The sequence below is a fragment of the Myotis daubentonii genome, chromosome 3, assembly GCF_963259705.1.
Source record: "Myotis daubentonii chromosome 3, mMyoDau2.1, whole genome shotgun sequence".
In the NCBI taxonomy this organism is placed as follows: domain Eukaryota; kingdom Metazoa; phylum Chordata; class Mammalia; order Chiroptera; family Vespertilionidae; genus Myotis; species Myotis daubentonii.
In genome coordinates, this window is record NC_081842.1 from 163,040,088 (window position 1) to 163,058,616 (window position 18,529).

General features: G+C 40.8%; 1 protein-coding gene across 7 annotated transcripts in view; it reads left to right on the top strand.

Moving 5' to 3' along the window:
• The window catches only part of ZZZ3 (zinc finger ZZ-type containing 3), a 125,729-nt gene extending 110,637 nt beyond the window's left edge, over positions 1–15,092 (top strand). For all 7 annotated transcript variants that reach the window (XM_059689143.1, XM_059689146.1, XM_059689145.1 and 4 more), the window contains 4 exons: positions 1,283–1,435; positions 10,402–10,536; positions 13,207–13,307; positions 13,825–15,092. In XM_059689143.1, the coding sequence (XP_059545126.1) occupies positions 1,283–1,435; positions 10,402–10,536; positions 13,207–13,307; positions 13,825–13,969 (534 nt within the window). In that variant the 3' untranslated portion in view covers positions 13,970–15,092. The remainder of the gene's footprint in view (positions 1–1,282; positions 1,436–10,401; positions 10,537–13,206; positions 13,308–13,824) is intronic.
• The last annotated feature ends 3,437 nt before the right edge of the window (positions 15,093–18,529 follow it).

An 18,529-nucleotide genomic window follows, 5' to 3' on the forward strand; every position in this document is an offset into this window, starting at 1 on the left:
TTTGTTTTCCCCTAAATATTAGCATTACCTATATTAGATATGTAGAATTTACCCTATAACTTTGGAGTGTTGGAACCTTGATAACCAACGTTCAACTTAATAGCTCTAATTTTTATGGCTAGTTTCTAAGTTAATCTTAGATTTGTTGTGTACCTTTTTTCCCCACATCTAAGACTAGATGGTGATAAAAAAGAAGTACTAGAGAAACCTAAATGTGTTCCTTCCTCTGAGTGCAAAGAATTTTAAGTTATCAGACATTTTTACTGTAGAGATCTAGCCCAGCCATAGACACAATGATTCCTTGCCATGATTAGACTTTGAATTTTCAAAAATAAAATAATGGTTCTCTGTGTAGCTGAGGCTATTATTCTTTGTGACCAGTGAAGAGAGGCATTCTGTGTAGTGGCTTAGAGTGAGGGCTCTGGCCTCCCACAGGCCTAGTTTGTGATACTGGTTCTACCACTATCTCCTGCAACACCTTGCACAGCAGCTTAACCTCTTTGTGCCTCCATTTCTTGACCTTAAATGAGAGGTGGTAATAACGGCTTTATAGGACTGAGGTAAGGATTAAATGAGGTTGGCATAGAGTAAGCAGTCAGTCAGTGTTAGGTTCCATTTTCAGACATTCACCATGTTGTGGAAATTTTCCTTTTACTTGATAGTTTTATATTTGGCTAAGGCTACTTCATCTTCCCTGATCTTCTATGAGGATTGTAAGAGGAGTTCAGTTCAGCATTTGAGTGTCAAGAGTGTGGTAAATACTGGTGACACAAATATAAGCTAGATAATGAGCATGTGGTCCTGTTGTTTGGGTACTCCCCCCACATGTCTCTTTTTTTGTTTTTTAAAGGTAAATTGTGCTTTAAAAATCCAGTTAATGTAGGTAAAGCAGCTTCATAGGAGTGTGATGAATGATAGAAGTGAGCCCTAGCTGGTTTGGCTCAGTGGATAGAGCATTGGCCCTCAGACTGATGGGTTGAAGGTTCAATTCCAGTCAAAGGCACATACCTCAGTTGCAGGCTCTAGCCCTGGCCCTGGACCAGGCACCAGCGGGAGGCAACCAATCGATGTTTCTTTCTGTCTGTTTCTCCCTCTCCCTTCCACTCTCTCTAAAAATCAGTGGAAAAACATCCTTGGGTGAGGATTAACAACAACAGTAAAAAAAATAGTAGAAGTAAAATCCTTCTAATAGACTTATGGGAAGTAACATTTATATTTTTATCTTCTTGATTATTTTAATGATTTCCCACTGTTCCAATTAAAAATTTGTTTTCTTATTTAGTCTTCAACAAGCAGACGACAGCACCCTCTTAATAAGCATCTCTTTAAACCTTCCACTTTTATGACTTCCCACGAACCACCAGTGTATATGGATGAAGATGATGACCGATCTTGTTTTCATAGCCACATGAGCACTGCTATGGAGGAGGCATCAGTAAGTTAACTGTTTTTACTACAGATGTATATTTGTCTATGCACTGTACACATTAGGGCCCAAACAAGCACACCAGGATTTTCTCATTATTCCTACTCTTTGGAGAATGAGGGTTTCTTTTCTTTTTTTAATAAACAAGTCAAATTTATGGGTCTTTTATTACATTGTGTTTAATTTTTTTAAGTAATTGAAATAGAAGAGGATAATAAATCCATATTCACCCATCATCTAACTTTAACAATTATCAATTTATGGCAATCTTGTTTTTATCTATACTTCCTACCCATCCCAACTTTGTCACAAATTATTTCAGAGAAAATCCTAGACATTACACAGTTTCATTATGTTTGTAAAGGTACTTCTTTATATGATCAAATATACATTCAGTTCACATTTCCCCAATCATAAATTGCAATAGGTTCTCCCCTCTCCCCTTCTTTTTTCTCTCTTACTTTTTTTGTTGTTGTTGTTGGTAGTGAAAAACTGGGTCATTTGTCTTGTAGAATTTACCATTGTGTGGATATTATTGTTTGCATCATCCTGGTATCATTTAACCTGTTTCTCTGTTCCCTGAATTTCCAGTAAATTTATAGGTCTAGCTCAGGGGTGGGCAAACTTTTTGACTCAGGGCCACAATGGGTTCTTAAACTGGACCGGAGGGCCGGAACAAAAGCATGGATGGAGTGTTTGTGTGAACTAATATAAATTCAAAGTAAACATCATTACATAAAAGGGTACGGCCTTTTTTTTTTTTTTAGTTTTATTCATTTCAAACGGGCCGTAGTTTGCCCACGGCTGGTCTAGCTAGTTGATCAGACTAAAATTTGTTAAGGTGGGCAGGACTATTTCATATGTACTTTCATCCGTTTGATCATCTCTCTTTTTTTCTTTTTGACATAGCCATTGCTTTTTGCCTAGATCCATTAATTCATTAAATGTTACAAAATAGTGATATTCTTTCTTTTCTTCTTTATTTATTTGATTATCCTACATACAGGAAAAGGCAGTATAGCTGCTGAGGGAGAGTAGGGGAAGTAGAAAGAGACACAATAAAACTGTTCACACTGGTTATTTGAGGGCAGGGGAGTAGGTTGGAAGGAGCATTGTTAATTTTTTTAAAAAATGTATGGATACCTTTACTCTTTGCTTATTATAGTGAGCACTTACTACTTTAGTAATTTGAAGAAAAAAAACACTGACATAAATCTAGTCCTGGCCACCACCATGAACACTTGATAATTTTAGAACAACACAGACCACTGCTTAGTTCTTCCCTTTATTTTGTTTTTAAAATACTGAGTTTATTCTCTATTATCTCCCAAAAATGAATGAGATTTTAAAAGTTTGTATTCTTAAAAACTGTTGGATTTAAATATATTTAATATGTTTTAGTCCATTGACAGTTGTAACCTATTCAAGTTGGATTTTGAATTCATTTTGACAAGACTCCAGTAGTCTTTGATAGCTTCCTTACTGTTTGGTATGATAAGGAAGTTCTGGGCTCTTTTTGTATATTTCCTACCTCAGGCCTAGCATCAGTCCTGCTTTTTTTTTTTAATGGGAAATAGTATTAGTGAACTATATCCTGACTCCAGAAATGTTATTTGCTACTTGGTTGATCATTGTTTCTAGGCCTCTTTAATGGCAAAAGCTGGGAAGTATATTTTTGTTCAAAGATAAAACACATTATAAGTTTATATTTTTATTTCAAATACAACTTCACTATGGGAATTTTACTTTCCCTCGTTAATCTTAATATATATCTTCTTTCTCCCGTTTTGAAAACCCCATTTACCAGTAACGTCAACGTAATAATATTCACTTTCTTTGTCTTACACTGCTTACAACAGTCTCAGAATATAATACTAACACTACCATTTATGTTCTATATAATAAAGAGGGAATATGCTAATTGGTCCTAACGGTGTCCAAGTCATGACCAGTCAAAGGTGTGCAAGCACAGGAACGGGGGGGGGGGGGGGGGTCGGGAACTTGTGCCACCAGGACATGAAGCTGCTGTTGGGGGTGGCACCCCCGGCGGAAGTGCGCACAGGCCTGTGGTGCCACCCGGCCCAGAGGGAGGCATCAGGACAGGCTGTGGCACCCCACCCCCCCACCCCCCGCGGAAGCACGTGCCCACAGTGCCACCCAGTCTAGAGGGTGGCATCAGGATGGGGCGGGGCCTCGGCGGAGAGCTCGCAGCACTCCTGTGCTGGGGTCTGAAGGCATGGAGAGGAAGGGAGAGCACATCGGCAGTTAGGGGCTTTAGGCCAGGAGGGGAGAGCAGTTAGGGCCATTAGGCTGGCAGGGGAGTGCTTAGGAGCCAGTGGTTCTGGATTGCGAGAGGGATCCCAGATTGGAGAGGGTACAGGACAGGCTGAGGTACACCCCCCACCACCACCACCATGCATGAATTTCATGTACCAGGCAACTAGTGTATATATTCATACATATATATATATATATATATATATATATATATATATATATATATATATATATATATAAAGCTAATATGCTAAGTTTCCGACCACCTGACCAGTCGCTATGACATGAACTGATCACCAGGGGGAAGACGCTCAATGCAGGAGCTGCCGAGCTGCAGTGACTTGGCAGCAGCAGTTTTTGTTTTTGTTTTTAATTTCTTTATAGATTAAGGTATTACATATGTGTCCTTATCCCCCCATGGCCCCCCCACCCATTCCCCCACTCATGCCCTCACCCCCCTGGTGTCTGTGCCCATTGGTTGATCTCTCCCCCTTACCCCCACCCTCTCCTACCTTCCCTCTGAGGTTTGATGGTTTAATCGATGCTTCTCTGTCTCTGGATCGGTTTTTGTTCATCAGTTTATGTTGTTCATTATATTCCATAAATGAGTGAGATCATGTGATATTTATCTTTCTCTGACTGGCTTATTTAACTTAGCATAATGTTCTCCAGTTCCATCCATGCTGTTGCAAATGGTAAGAACTCCTCCCTTTTTACCGCAGCGTAGTATTCCATTGTGTAGATGTACCACAGTTTTTTAATTCACTCATCTGTTGATGGGCACTTAGGCTGTTTCCAAGTCTTAGCTATGGTGAATTGTGCTGGACAGCAGCGGTTCATGGGTGACGCACCCCGAAACCAGAGAGGAGGGAGCCCGATTCTTTGCGGGACCGCACAATTCCACCTTCAGGCGTGGGTTATATTGTTGCTGGGCACTGTCGCCCCGAATCTGGTTTACTGGACGCTTATATTTGCATTCCACACCCTATACGACAGCAACTTTTCAGAGTGCCCTTTTGTACTCCGGGTCCCCTCGGGGGATGTCGGAGAGCTGGTTTCGGCTCAATCCCGGCAGGCCAGGCCGAAGGACCCCACCTGCCAGAGGGACCCCATTCACTCCACAGACGCCAGGGAGGGACCATGGGAGGTTGGCTCCAGGGCGTGTCTGGCCCATCTTGCCCAGTCCCGCTCCGCTGGCCACCTTCTAATTAATTTCATTTCAATGTGCATGAATCTGTGCACCTGGTCACTAGTCAATAATATGATTACTGAAAACAGATCTTTTTCTTTCAGTCCTTTTTTGCCTCAGCATATACCCTACTACAGAAGTAAAGTCAAATTACACTTTTTAAAAAGTTGATTGATTGATTGATTGATTGATTTTAAGTGCCCTTGACCAGTAATTGAACCTGCCACCCTTCCATTTGCAGACCGATGCTCTAACCACTAAACAATGCTGGCCAGGGCCAAATTACATTTTTTAAATCCTCTTGGAATAATTCCTTTCTGTTTCATCATCTGTATGCTAATTTGGTTAATTCATTTCATTTCACTTCCTATCCATAGCTATTCCCTTTTATTGCTATTAATTGTTTTTATTTTATTATCCTGAAATTCATTTTCTGAGTAATTAACATGATTCTGATTTCTTGCCTAAAGGACATAGAGATTACCTTATATCTTTCTTAATAATCTGATTATATGTAATAATTGGAAAAGGATAATTTTATGAAAAATCATCAAATAAAAGTAAGTCTCCATATGGTCTGTTTCTAGATTAAATACCAATTGTATACTTTGGTATCAAACTATTACAAAATGCCTATTTTTTAAAAATATATTTTTATTGATTTCAGAGAGGGAGAGATAGAGACATCAGTGATAAAGAGATAATCATTGATAAGCTGCCTTCTGCACGCTGCCTATTGGGGATCAAGCCCGCAACCTGAGCTTGTGCCCTTGACCAGAATCAAACCTGGGACCCTTCAGTCTGTAGGCTGACACTCTAGCCACTGAGTCAAACCAGCTAGGGCCCTATTCTTTTTTTAAAAAATACATTTTTATTGATTTTTAGAGAGAGAGTAAAGGAGAGGGATAGAGAGATAAAAACAATGATGAGAGAAATATCAATCGGCTGCCTTCTGAACACCCCGTCCTGGGGATTGAGCCTGAAACCCAGGCATGTACCCTGACCAGGAATCTAACCAATGACCTCTTGGTTCATGGGTCCACACTTAACCACTAAGCCACACTGGCTGGGCAAAATGCCTATTCTTCAAAATATTTTTAAAACTTATCTTTTGAAAACAGCTAATATCTGCCATATCTTAAGATATGCCATTTATAATATTTAAAATGGAATTGGTTCCTTTATGGAAAATCTGAAACTATAATAAAATTTAAAGTAAAACCAGTTTAAAAAAAGCCAGCCCCTAGAGTTCCTACCTCCTACCTCTGACTCTCCAGGGGGAGGAGGCCCTGACCTCAGGGCAGCTAAAGAAGGAAGGCTTTCTGCCCCTCTTCCCCCATTCTATTCCCATTTTTATTTCCACAGTGGGGCCCCTGAGAAGAACAAAACCTGGGTAGGGGAGCAGGGACCCAAGACCCTAAGGCCAGGGAAGGGAGGCTCAGGTGCCCCAGCCCCAAAGCTCCTGGCCTGTAGTGTGGACGTGGGCAAGGCCCCTCCTGGCTGGGCCCAGTTGGGGTCAGGGCTATTAGTTCCAGATCTTGAGGAAGGTGTATGTAATTTTGTACTTTGTGAATAGTAGAATTATTTATTTGAGAAATAACTATTCACACTTAATATATGTTAGGCTCTGCTAAGTTCAGTTAAATAGTTGTAAACAAAATATCTATGATCTTTGCTCTTATAAACTTTAGTTTTGTGAGAGGAGATAAATGTATAATCACATCAATAAATTTCAAGTTTTAAAAATTGCTTCAAAAATAGCTGCTTAGCATAATTATTTAAGAGGTTCTTAATTTAGATTGGGAGTTTAAGTGGGAGACGGAAGAAAGTGACAGTCAAGCCGGCAGTTGAAGGATGAATAAAATTTAGTCAGGCCAGGAGAAGTGGCAGGATATTTAAAAGAATTACATTTTGAGAACATTGGCAAAATCGACACTAATAAAAGACAAACATGCAAATTGACTGTACCTTTGCTACGCCTTAAGCCACATCCACCAGCCAATCAGAGCAACTATATGCAAATTAACCCAACCAAGATGGCGGCCGGCAGCCATGGAGCTGGAGCAAATGGGAGGCTTGGTTGCCCCAATGATGGAGGAAGCCAAGCTTCCCGCCTGCCGTGGCCGGCTCTGAGCTCCACTCAAAGCAACAAAGTTTCAATTATAGAAGATAAATAAACCCCAGATACCTGCTTTCAGCCAGCCGTGGCCATGGAGCTGGAGCGAGCAGGAGGCTTGGGTTGCCCCGCCTGCCCTGGTCAGCTCTGAGCTCCTCTCAAGGCTACAAAGTTTCAATTATAGAAGGTAAATAAATCCCAGAATAATAAATAAATAAAGGAGAGGCTGGGAGCTTCCGTCGTCGGGGGGGCTTGGCCAGCCTGAAAACGGCCTCAGCCCCTCACTCAGACTGGCCAGGCACCCCAGTGGGGACCCCCTCCCCCACTCTAAAGGGGGTGTGGCAAGCCTGAAAACAGCCATCAGCCTCTCACCCAGGCTGGCCAAGCTTCCATGGGGTAAGGGACCCACGGGGGGAGGGGGGGCTTGACCAGCCTGCAAACAGCCATCAGCCCCTCACCCAGGCTGGCCAGGCACCCCAGTGGGGACCCCCACCCTGAAGGGGGTGTGACCAGCCTGCAGACAGCCATCAGCTCCTCACCCAGGCTGGCCAGGCACCCCAGCGTGACCCCCACCGTGATCCGGGACATCCTTCTGGGAAAACCAGCTGGCCCCCACCCATGCACCAGGCCTCTATCCTATAAAATAAAAGGGTAATATGCAAACTGACCCTAACAGCAGAACGACTGGGAATGACTGGTCACTATGACACACACTGACCACCGGGGGGCAGATGCTCAATGCAGCAGCTGCCCTCTAGTGGTCAGGGTGCTCTCACATGGGGAGCTCTGTTCAGCCACAAGCCAGACTGACGGCTGCCAGTACAGCAGTGGTGGTGCGAGCCTCTCCCACCTCCTCAGCAGTGTTAAGGATGTCTGACTGCAACTAGGCCTGCTCCCTGCTGGCACGTGGACATCCCCCGAGGGCTGCCGGGCTGCCAGAGGGATGTCTGATTGCCATCTTAGGCCCAATCCCCCGGGGAGCGGGCCTAAGCCAGCAGGTGGTCATCTCCCAAGGGGTCCCAGACTGTGAGAGGGCACAGGCCTGCTGAGGGACCCCCTCTCCCCCTGAGTGCACAAATTTTTATAGTAGGCTTAACTTTTGTTTGGTTAATTTCATTTATTTTTGTATGAGCACCAGGTCAAATCATCCTGATTATTTTAAAATAGCCATCGCCTGTCCCCTCTTATCCTCAGAGGATATACAGTGGGGCCTTAACTTACGAATTTAATTCGTTCCGTGATGGAGCTCATAACTCAAATTACTCGTATGTCAAATCAAAAAGTGAACGAGTGAGACATGTGATGCTGGGCTGATGTTGTGGCGTTCACTGTGACGTTCGCTGCGCCAACTAGCAGTGGGGTATCTGAAGCTGGCTCAACACCCGAATTTTAGCTCGCAACTCAAAGCAAAAAATCAGCCGAGAGACGGCTCGTATCTTGAAAAACTTGTTAGTTTGGACACTCGTAAGTCAAGGGCCCACTGTATTCTAAGACATCCCTTCTTCCCCCAGTCGGTGCCTGAAACCACGGATAGCTCCAAACCCTATAAACACTGTTTGTTTGTTTGTATGTGCATACCTGTGATAAAGTTTAATTCATAAATTGAACAGTTTCACAGGTGGAGATCTTATATCACTTAGCATAATGTCTTCAAGGTTCATTTATCTTATAAAGTGTCATAATTTTCTTTTTTTAAGGCTGAATAATATTCCATAATGCACACGAACACACACACACACTCTCACGTATATTTAGCAGAGTTTGTACTCTTTGTATTTGTTTAAAACATCTGCATTCAATAAATTTTGTCATAAAATTTCTTACTACATTATTTAGGTCACATCATATTTATTAGTGTTACTTATTTAGTAGATTATTTATGTTGTCTTAGTGGTGACATAGGAAGGCAGTAGCTATTTTAATATCTTTGACAAGAATTTGAAATGGATGAAAGATAGTGGGAGATAAGGTAGATGAAGTGTGAGACTGTAGAGAATCTTTTATCCAGCTACACACTTTGGACCTGATGCTGTAGACAGTCAGGAAGCCATTTCAGAGATGTTAAGTAATGGTGGGGATAGAGGAGGGAGTGGGTACTATAGAGGACCAGTTTGAGAGAGAGATTAGAAAGTGTTAAGTAGTGACAAGATTTGTTAGATTAGATATGAGACAGTGGAAAATTAAGGGTAACTCTTTTATGTAGGCTTTGGCTGCGGAATATATAGGGAATTAAAGAATCAGACAAATCGTGTTCAAATTCATCAGACTCTGCAAAGCTATTTGATCATGGGCAACTGTTATAATTTCTATAAAAGCCAATTTCCTTGATGTAAAATACACATTGTAGTTTTTTGTTTTTTTTTTAATATATTTTTATTGACTTTTTACAGAGAGGAAGGGAGAGAGATAGAGAGTCAGAAACATCGATGAGAGAGAAACATCGACCAGCTGCCTCCTGCACACTTCCCACTGGGGATGTGCCCGCAACCAAGGTACATGCCCCTGACCAGAATCGAACCTGGGACCTTTCAGTCCGCAGGCCGATGCTCTATCCACTGAGCCAAGCCGGTCTTGGCCACATTGTCGTTTAATAATACCTCCTAACATGGAGAGAAGGAGGGAAGAGAGGGACAAGGGTTGCCTGGTCCAGGACCGGGAATTGATGAAACATGGCGGGTATTGATGAATTGGTATGCTTTTAGGCACGTGTGGAAATAGTGACCATGGATCAGTCATGAGGTAGCAAAGGAAAGAAATGGACTCTGGGTGACAGAGCCCAAATAAATTGGGAAGATAAGAAGCACTGACTCACCTATAACTTCAACTTCACATTTTATATAGTTTTTATTACTCATTTCTTTTATACTCTATTTTAAGTAATCATCTTTGTACCTTATTTCATCCCCTTGAGTAAGAGATGAATGTACTGCCTTGATCATTGGAAGTAGAGAGCAGAAAGCAAAGCAGAGATTGGTTTGCTTGCTGTTAAGAAAGTGTCATATTTACCAGAGGAAGCATAAAATCTGTTAGATTGAAGAAGAGGAGCTTCCGCTGATCAGGGAGAGGTAGATTATCTGGGCTGTCAAGTAGCCACCAATGTGTCGGGATGTGGCGCCCGCATTAGTGTGTGACGGGTAGCAGTCATTCCCTGCTCCCCTGGTACCTACATATGAGGCGGCACACTACAGTTCAGTAGTATGCATTAAGGAGCCCTCTGAAAGTTTTAGTCTGAAATATTGCTAATAGCAACACTATTTTCTGTACTGCTAGTTTTCTAAAAGGAAAGGTATCCTAAAAGTGAAAAATCTTGACAGAAAATATATCACTATTTCTTATAATTATTTTAATTATCAGACTAACATTCTTTTGTTTTATGTTTTGTGATTTCAATAGGATGAGGAAAGTATTCCTATTATGTATAGGAATTTACCTGAATATAAGGAACTGTTACAGTTTAAAAAGTTAAAGAAGCAGAAACTTCAGCAAATGCAAGCTGAAAGTGGATTTGTACAACACTTGGGCTTCAAGGTAAATTCTACTTAATCTTACTATTGGTTTAATTTTTGAAAGGGTGATAAGAGATATTTAAAATGGTTTCGGAGTTTTAAACGCCACAAATTCCAAGCATACAGGTAAAAGTTAGTAAGTTTAGTTTTCAACCTGTTCATTTACACAAAGTAGTGTGCCAAAGGCAAACATACAGGTTTCTGTACTTTGAGGTAAAATGTGAAATAAGTTTTTGTCTACCTGTTTCTCTTTTTTACCTTCCAGTTTTACTGAGATATAATTGATAAATAAAAGTCGTATCATCTCACACAGTTACCATTTTTTTGTGTGTGGTGATGACACACAAGATATACTCTCTTAGCAGTTTTGAGTACTGCATGCTTTAAAATTATTAACTATAGTCACCAGGCTGTACATTAGCTTTTCAGAACTTACTTGTCTTATAATTGAAAGTTTGTGCCCTTTCACCCAACATTGTACCATTTTTCCTATTCCCATCCCCCATCCCTGTTCTACTCTCTTCTTCTCTGAGTTTGACTGTTTTAAGTTTCCACCTATCAGTGAGATCATACAGCATTTGTCTTTCACTGTCTGGCTTATTTCAGTATGCATAATGTTTAATCCATGTTGTCACAAATGACAGAATTTTCTTCTGTGTTATGACTGACCAATACTCCAGTGTGTGTATGTGTGTGTGTGTGTGTGAGAGAGAGAGAAAGAGAGAGAGAGAGAGAGAGAGAGAGAGAGAGAGTGTGTGTGTGTGAGTGAGTGAGAGAGAGTATGTGTGAGAGTGTGTGAGAGTGTGTGTGTGTGACGTTTTCTTTATCCATGCACCCATGGAACTGTTTCTCTTTTTTTGCTGTTGTTCATGAATCAGAAATTTGTTTTCTTTTACATTCAATTATCTTTGCTACTTTTTCAGAAGCTAGTAGAAATACATTTAGCATTCCACAGAATTTTGAAATACCCAATTATGTTTCAGGCACTAGGCTAAGTGCTAGAGATTCAGCAGTAAATAAGATAGACTCAGTTTCTGTCCTTACTCTGTTTTCATCTCGAGGAATTTAGAGAAGTTAAAAAAGTAAAATGGTCAAGTGTGACTAGATTGCATATTGGAGAATAGTGAGAGGCCATTGAGGTGCCTTGGAAATCTTGGTAAGGAATTTAAATTGTCGTAAAGGATTGTGGAACCACTGAAGCATTTTCAGCAGAAACTAATATGAAATTTGCATTTCAGAAAGGTCATTCTTAAACCATTAGTATTGATCATCTTTACAAAGGTGGGTTTAGAGTGGATAACTCTTAATTTCTGAATACTATGTGGTTTTTTTAACAATAATGCATCCATGTATACTATTTGTAGTTGGAAAAAATGAAGTGAAGGAGAAAAAGATCATTCTGTTCTTAGTATGGAGAATGGGAATGAAGAAAGGAAGGCTGGAGGCAGGGGGACTGGGTTGGGGATTTTTCTTTTGGTAATTTAGACAAAAGATAAGAATTTCTTGAATGTGCCTGGTGGCTGTGGAATAGAGATTGACAGATTTGAGAACACTTGAGGCATTAGAATTGACTGTACTTGATGGGTTTGGAGGAGGTGATGAGACCATGAACTATTGACTTGCTATAGTGGTCTACATGAAAGTACTGATGTATGCTGTGACTGACACACTGAAATTTAAAACAAAATTTTTATACCTCTGGGTTTCTGGCCTGGCCATTAGCCAGGCTGTATAAAAAGACTTTTCCTCTTGATCCTTCAGTGACCCTGCTTTTCTTTTAGGGATTTTCCAAATTGACAGCTCTGACCTTTCAGAGGGAACTTTTCACTTCTCATAATTTTTTTTTTAAATATATTTTATTGATTTTTTACAGAGAGGAAGGGAGAGGGATAGAGAGTTAGAAACATGGATGAGAGAGAAGCATCAATCAGCTGCTTCCTGCACACTCCCCACTGGGGATGTGCCCACAACCAAGGTACATGCCCTTGACAGGAATCGAACCTGGGACCCTTGAGTCCACAGGCTGATGCTCTATCCACTGAGCCAAACCGGTCAGGGCCACTTATCATAATTTTGCTGCAAGACCCAGTTGAGGCTTGTTGGTTGTCAGCCATTCTGGGTGGCTTGATGATCAAAGAAACTAGAAATGAAATTTACTTTGATTTCTCACTGAGGGCTTCCACGTGCACCACATGGAGAAGGAGCCCGGTCTTCCTTCCCTTCAGACGGTTATTGGTCATAGGAGCCTTTGGGCTTGGAGAGGAATTCAGTAAAATAAGAGTTTGGAGAGGATTTTGAGTTTGCCTGGTAATTTAGGTACGATAGTGTGTTAAATAGTTCTGTAGCATATTTGTAAAGTTTAACCGCAGTGTTAAGGGAGTGGTTCGTAATCACAGTCATTGTACCCTGGTGATGAATAATTACTAATCACACAGCCAAGTTTGTAGGTAGTTTACTTAAATTTTTAAAAATAAATTAAAACATATTAAAGTTAGTTTTTTATAATGTTCCTCTTGTCCACCTATACTGGTCTTAAATGGGTGGGATTTCAGTTAGTGCTAGAAATTGTACCGCTGCCAAGTGCGTGGAGAGAGGGGAGAAGATGTCTGTGTGCATACCATGTGTTTTTCCAGGAGAGAAAAGGTTTTGGAACAATGTAGTTTAATACCTTTTCTCTCTGAATCTCTGACAGTGTGATAACTGTGGCATAGAGCCTATCCAGGGTGTTCGGTGGCATTGCCAGGATTGTCCTCCAGAAATGTCTTTGGATTTCTGTGATTCTTGTTCAGACTGGTAAGTGTTTTCTACATTGTACATCTTCAATTTTGACAAGAGCTTTCAGCAACTAGTGAATTTGCTTTCCAGACTACTTAGAACAGTGGTTCTCAACCTTCTGGCCCTTTAAATACAGTTCCTCATGTTGTGACCCAACCATAAAATTATTTTCGTTGCTACTTCATAACTGTAATGTTGCTACTGTTACGAATCGTAATGTAAATATCTGATATGCAGGATGGTCTTAGGCGACCCCTGTGATAGGGTCGTTCGACCGCCAAAGGGGTCGTGACCCACAGGTTGAGAACCGCTGACTTAGAAAGTCACCACATCTGGTGGATGGAATTTTATTGTTCTAAGGCAATAAAGAAGTTTTCCTTAATTATTACATTTCTCAAGTATAACTTTCCATTAGAGATTTGGATAGATTGATGGGTTTAACCCGGTCAAGCTGTGAGGAAGTTCTGTAATATCTAGATTAAAATGCATCCACTGCCATGTAATAATGTGTGTGCATGTGTGTTTTTCTTTACAGCCTACATGAAACAGATATTCACAAAGAAGATCACCAGTTAGAACCTGTGTATAGGTCAGAGACATTTTTAGACAGAGACTACTGTGTGTCCCAGGGCACCAGTTATAATTACCTTGACCCAAACTACTTTCCAGCCAACAGATGACATGGGAGAGAACACCGTATACTAGTCCTCTTCAACACATAGCAATGGTCTCATTGTGAGTTATGTGCACAGTTTGGAAAGGTTCTCTGCTTTCCCTGAATGACACTCACAGCATGACAGCTTCCTGAGTGTTCTCGTCCAGTCCAGCTCTGCACCGTGTGGCTCCAGATCGCTGCTCAGCAGCTGAACATTCCTGGTGAGCAAAGGGTTTCCTTGGTGAGTCTCTCACCCCCACCTTCCAGTCTCTGAGGTGGCACTTAAATAGGTGAGATGGAAATGAGAGCACACATTAAAACGTGAGTCAATTCCAAAGGTTTCAAAGAACTTGGTCATAAATACGGTAATGAGAAGACGAAGTATTTATATTAAAACAGTTTAGTAGCTTTCAGTTTTGTGAAAATAGTCTTCAGCACAGAAACTGACTTCTGTAGACAAAGTTTTAACCAATGAAGGTGTTTGCTTCTAGAATATACACTTTAAAAGAACTCCCCGCCCCAGTGGTGGCCCCTGACGGCCGTTAGTAAATTGGAGCTGCTTAACCATATTGATGTCTAATTTCTTTTAACCACAATGAACTGTCCTTACCAACACGAAGCACTACAGGAGGCAGCGGCCACATCGCTTCCTTAACCAGCTCATGGTGTGTGAATGTTATAAAATGGTCACTCAGATATATTTTTTAAATGTAATGTTATATAAGATGATCATGTGATGTGTACAAACTATGGTGAAAAGTGCCAGTGGTAGTAACTGTGTAAAGTCTTTAATTCACAACATTAATTCCTTTAAAATACACAGCCTCTGCCTCTGTATTTGGAGTTGTCAGTACAACTCATCAAAGAAAACTGCCTAATATAAAGATCATATATATGGTAATAATTCCCTCTTTTGTAGTCTGCACAAGATCCATAAAAGATTGTATTTTTATTACTATTTAAACAAGTGATTAAATTTAGTCTGCGCAGTGAGCAAGGGTTCACATGCATTCTTTTATACTGCTGGATTTTGTTGTGCATCATTTACGACATTTTGTATGTTTCTTCTTATCTGTGTATACAGTATGTTCTTGAATAATGTTCACTTGTCAGGAGAACTGTGAGAAATAAACTATGTGGATACTGTCTGTTTATATTATAGAATGCTTGTTGTGACTTCCTTTGGTTAGATTTTGGATTTTTTCCCCTCAAGAGTTTGCTTTACCTGTCCTTTCAAAAGAGTAAGGACTTTATTATGGAAACAAGAGTGAACTTGAGAAGCTCTGTAAAAGATGGTGCTGAAGCACTAAATAATAAACTAGGTACAAAAGAACACATACTATGGCCAAAGAAAAAGGCAATTCTATTTAGATATGAAAACTAAACAGGTGGAAAATTTTACTCATTCTTTTTGATGAAAATAAGCCCCCATGTATTTAATTTAAATAGGTGGCTTTTGAAAACCCCTGTATTCCATGGAAATTATTATTGATTCTTAGAAAAGACAGTATATATATTCTAAGATTAAGAATTATACTGACCCAATTATGAGAGTCTCCTGTTTTTTCTAATTTTAAATCAAGGGAACATTATTTACTAGGCCTCTTTTAACACATTGTAGGGTACTAAAACCATACCCTGAATGTTTTTAATTCAGAAAAGTAATAGACTAAGTATAGAAATATAAGAATTTTAACATAATATATTAATTAAAGATTACTGATGATGTTGATAAAATATATTGTATCGGAGAGGAAATGGAGTTGAGCTTAACATTCACCCTGGAGTTACTACTAGTTGGGAGAAGAAGAGGGGGATCATTAGATTCCTCGGCATTTTGATACTAGATGTTAAGTGAATATGCCAGAAGATCTATCATCAACCTGTAGCAAGACAGTACCCCTGGGTGGTGACCTCTGTAAATTCTGTATTTGTATAGAAATAATACCAATTAGTTCTGGAGAACCATTCAGACCCATTCAAAAATCCCATAAAGTATTAAGTATGCTTTGGAAGAGGGCTATGAATGGTATAGTTGTTATGTACACAGTATAAACAACATATCCTATATAATAAAAGCCCAGCGACTGGTCAACCAGTTGCTATGATGCGCACTGACCACCAGGGGGCAGATGCTCAACGCAGGAGCTGCCCCTTGGTGGTCAGTGCGCTCCCACAGTGGGAGCACTGCTCAGCTGACCGAGATGAGCAGCTGCTACCACAGTGGGAGCAGCCGCTCAAAGGGTGGGTCCATAGCTGCTCAGCTGACCGGGATGAGCGGTGCTCCCACAATGAGTTGATCCCTGCAGGCCATGCCCCCCACCAGTGCACAAATCCTGTGCACCGGGCCTCTAGTAGACAAATAAAAGCTACTTAAATGTATTTTTCAAGGGGAAATATTTTTGAGAATTTTGAGTGCCAAGAGGATTATTTTCTGCTTGAGCAAAGATGTATTAGTTTTGCATTTTTTTCAGCTCCAAGCAAATAGTCCTCTTAGCTTTTTAAGGCCCGGAACAGTAGTAGGAGTAGTAATGTGCTGTTACTGCTTTAATTTGAGGACTGCAAGAATGGGCAGAGCTGTCATATTTGCAAATAGGCCTTCTGTCTCCTACAAAGAAGTGTTGGCTATCAGAGGCAACAGAGACCTAAGCAAAAGCATTGCTTACTTACTAAGTAGTAATCAGTAGGTTAGATGTAGTGTTTCCTGAAATAATGTGCTCAAGTATTTGATAAGAACAGAAGGAACTTTTAGTGACACCTAAAACCAGTGTATTATGGTTTAGGCAGAGGAGGTTTTGGTTGGTGTGATGTGCACTAATAATAATAGCAAACACTGATACAGTGCTTACTATGTGCCAAGCAAGCATATAGTAACGGTTTTAATTTTCACAACCTTATGAAGCAGGTTCATTTATTCTGTTTTCATGTGAGGAAATCTAGCCAGAGAGCTTAAATAACTTGCCCAAGATCATACAGTGAGTAAAGTGAGATGCTTGGATTTTAACATAAACAGATTGCTCCAGAGTCAGCACCTGCCTCATTGCTTTGTTTGCCACTGAGATGGTGGAGGTGGAGGTGTGCAGGGGTTGATTTTCAGTCTTTTTCCTGGTGTGTCATGGTTCCTAGAGTACAGTACAAACCTGAGCACGTATCCCGGTTTATAGCACAGATTGGAGAAGCATTATCTGTGGATGAGGCAGAAGCACTGAGATGCGATGGTCTGCCATGATGAATTAGAAAGACACACATACATAGAATTTACATATTCCAATTTGGCAGCAAACATGGCCATAAGATTTAAGCCGGTGGTTCTCAACCTTCTGGCCCTTTAAATACAGTTCCTCATGTTGTGACCCAACCATAAAATTATTTTCATTGCTACTTCATAACCGTAATGTTGCTACTGTTATGAATCGTAATGTAAATATCTGATATGCAGGATGGTCTTAGGCGAACCCTGTGAAAGGGTCGTTCGACCGCCAAAGGGGCTGCGACCCACAGGTTGAGAACCGCTGACAAAGTTGGGATTAGGACTTGGCGTCTCCTGCCTCAGGCAGCATTTGTTCGCATGCATGTTTGGCACCTAATGCTTAACCTAATAGTATGCCTTGTCCATTTCTGAACATAACAATTTACTGAAGTTTGAGGAACCTTTAAAAAAAGAAAGAAATAGAGAAAATAGTACATTACGTATAGTAGATAAGCATTTTGTGAAATGTCTTTTTTAGTTATAGAAATAACAGAGCATGCTACATAAGTTATTTTTTACTGTGGATAGCAAAGTTGGAAGACCATTGTTCTAGGTGCACACAAGTTTATGGAGGCATTGTCCTTTTAGGCTGTACTTATTTTTATTTCTTTTTAAAAAATATTTTTATTGATTTTCAGAAAGAGGAAAGGAGAGGGGGAGAGAGAGAGAAGACATCAGTGTGAGAGCAGAACATTCATCGACTGCCTCCTGCACGCCCCCTACCAGGGATCGAGCCCGAAACCCATGCATGTGCCCTAACTGGGAGTTGAACACAACCTTTCAGTGTCGGGACAGTGCCCAACCAACTGAGCCACACCGGCCGGGGCTATTATTTCTCACTGGGTGAAACATACGCTTCTGTTGAATGATCCCAGAAAAAGGATTACATTTTTTTCTTCACAGTTCATGCAGCTCATTCAGTGGGTTTTTGCAGTGGTTTTACATTTAGCTTTGTGAGGACAGAGACCATCCATGTCTGTCTATTCCTTGATCTGGTTCTTAGGTTCTCAATAAATATTTTTGATAATATGACCCATGTTTTAGTGATCTACATTTTTTCTCTAAGAGACGCCCCCTATATCTGAGCAGTGTGGCACCGTGGAGGACTTGACTGGGGAGGTCTTTACTGGGCTCTGAAGGGACTGAAGAACTGTGTTCTGTCTTATGTGGAGGATGTCACCTTGGTGGCTGAGAAGACTTTGGTCCTCTTTGGGACCCAGTTAGGCATGTGTCTTCATCTCAGCCATGGTTTTAGAGTGATGTAACGGAAGGGGCACTAGAGTGGAATTCCGGGTACTAGTCCCAATTGTGGAAGGGAGGCCCTCGGTAACTGTT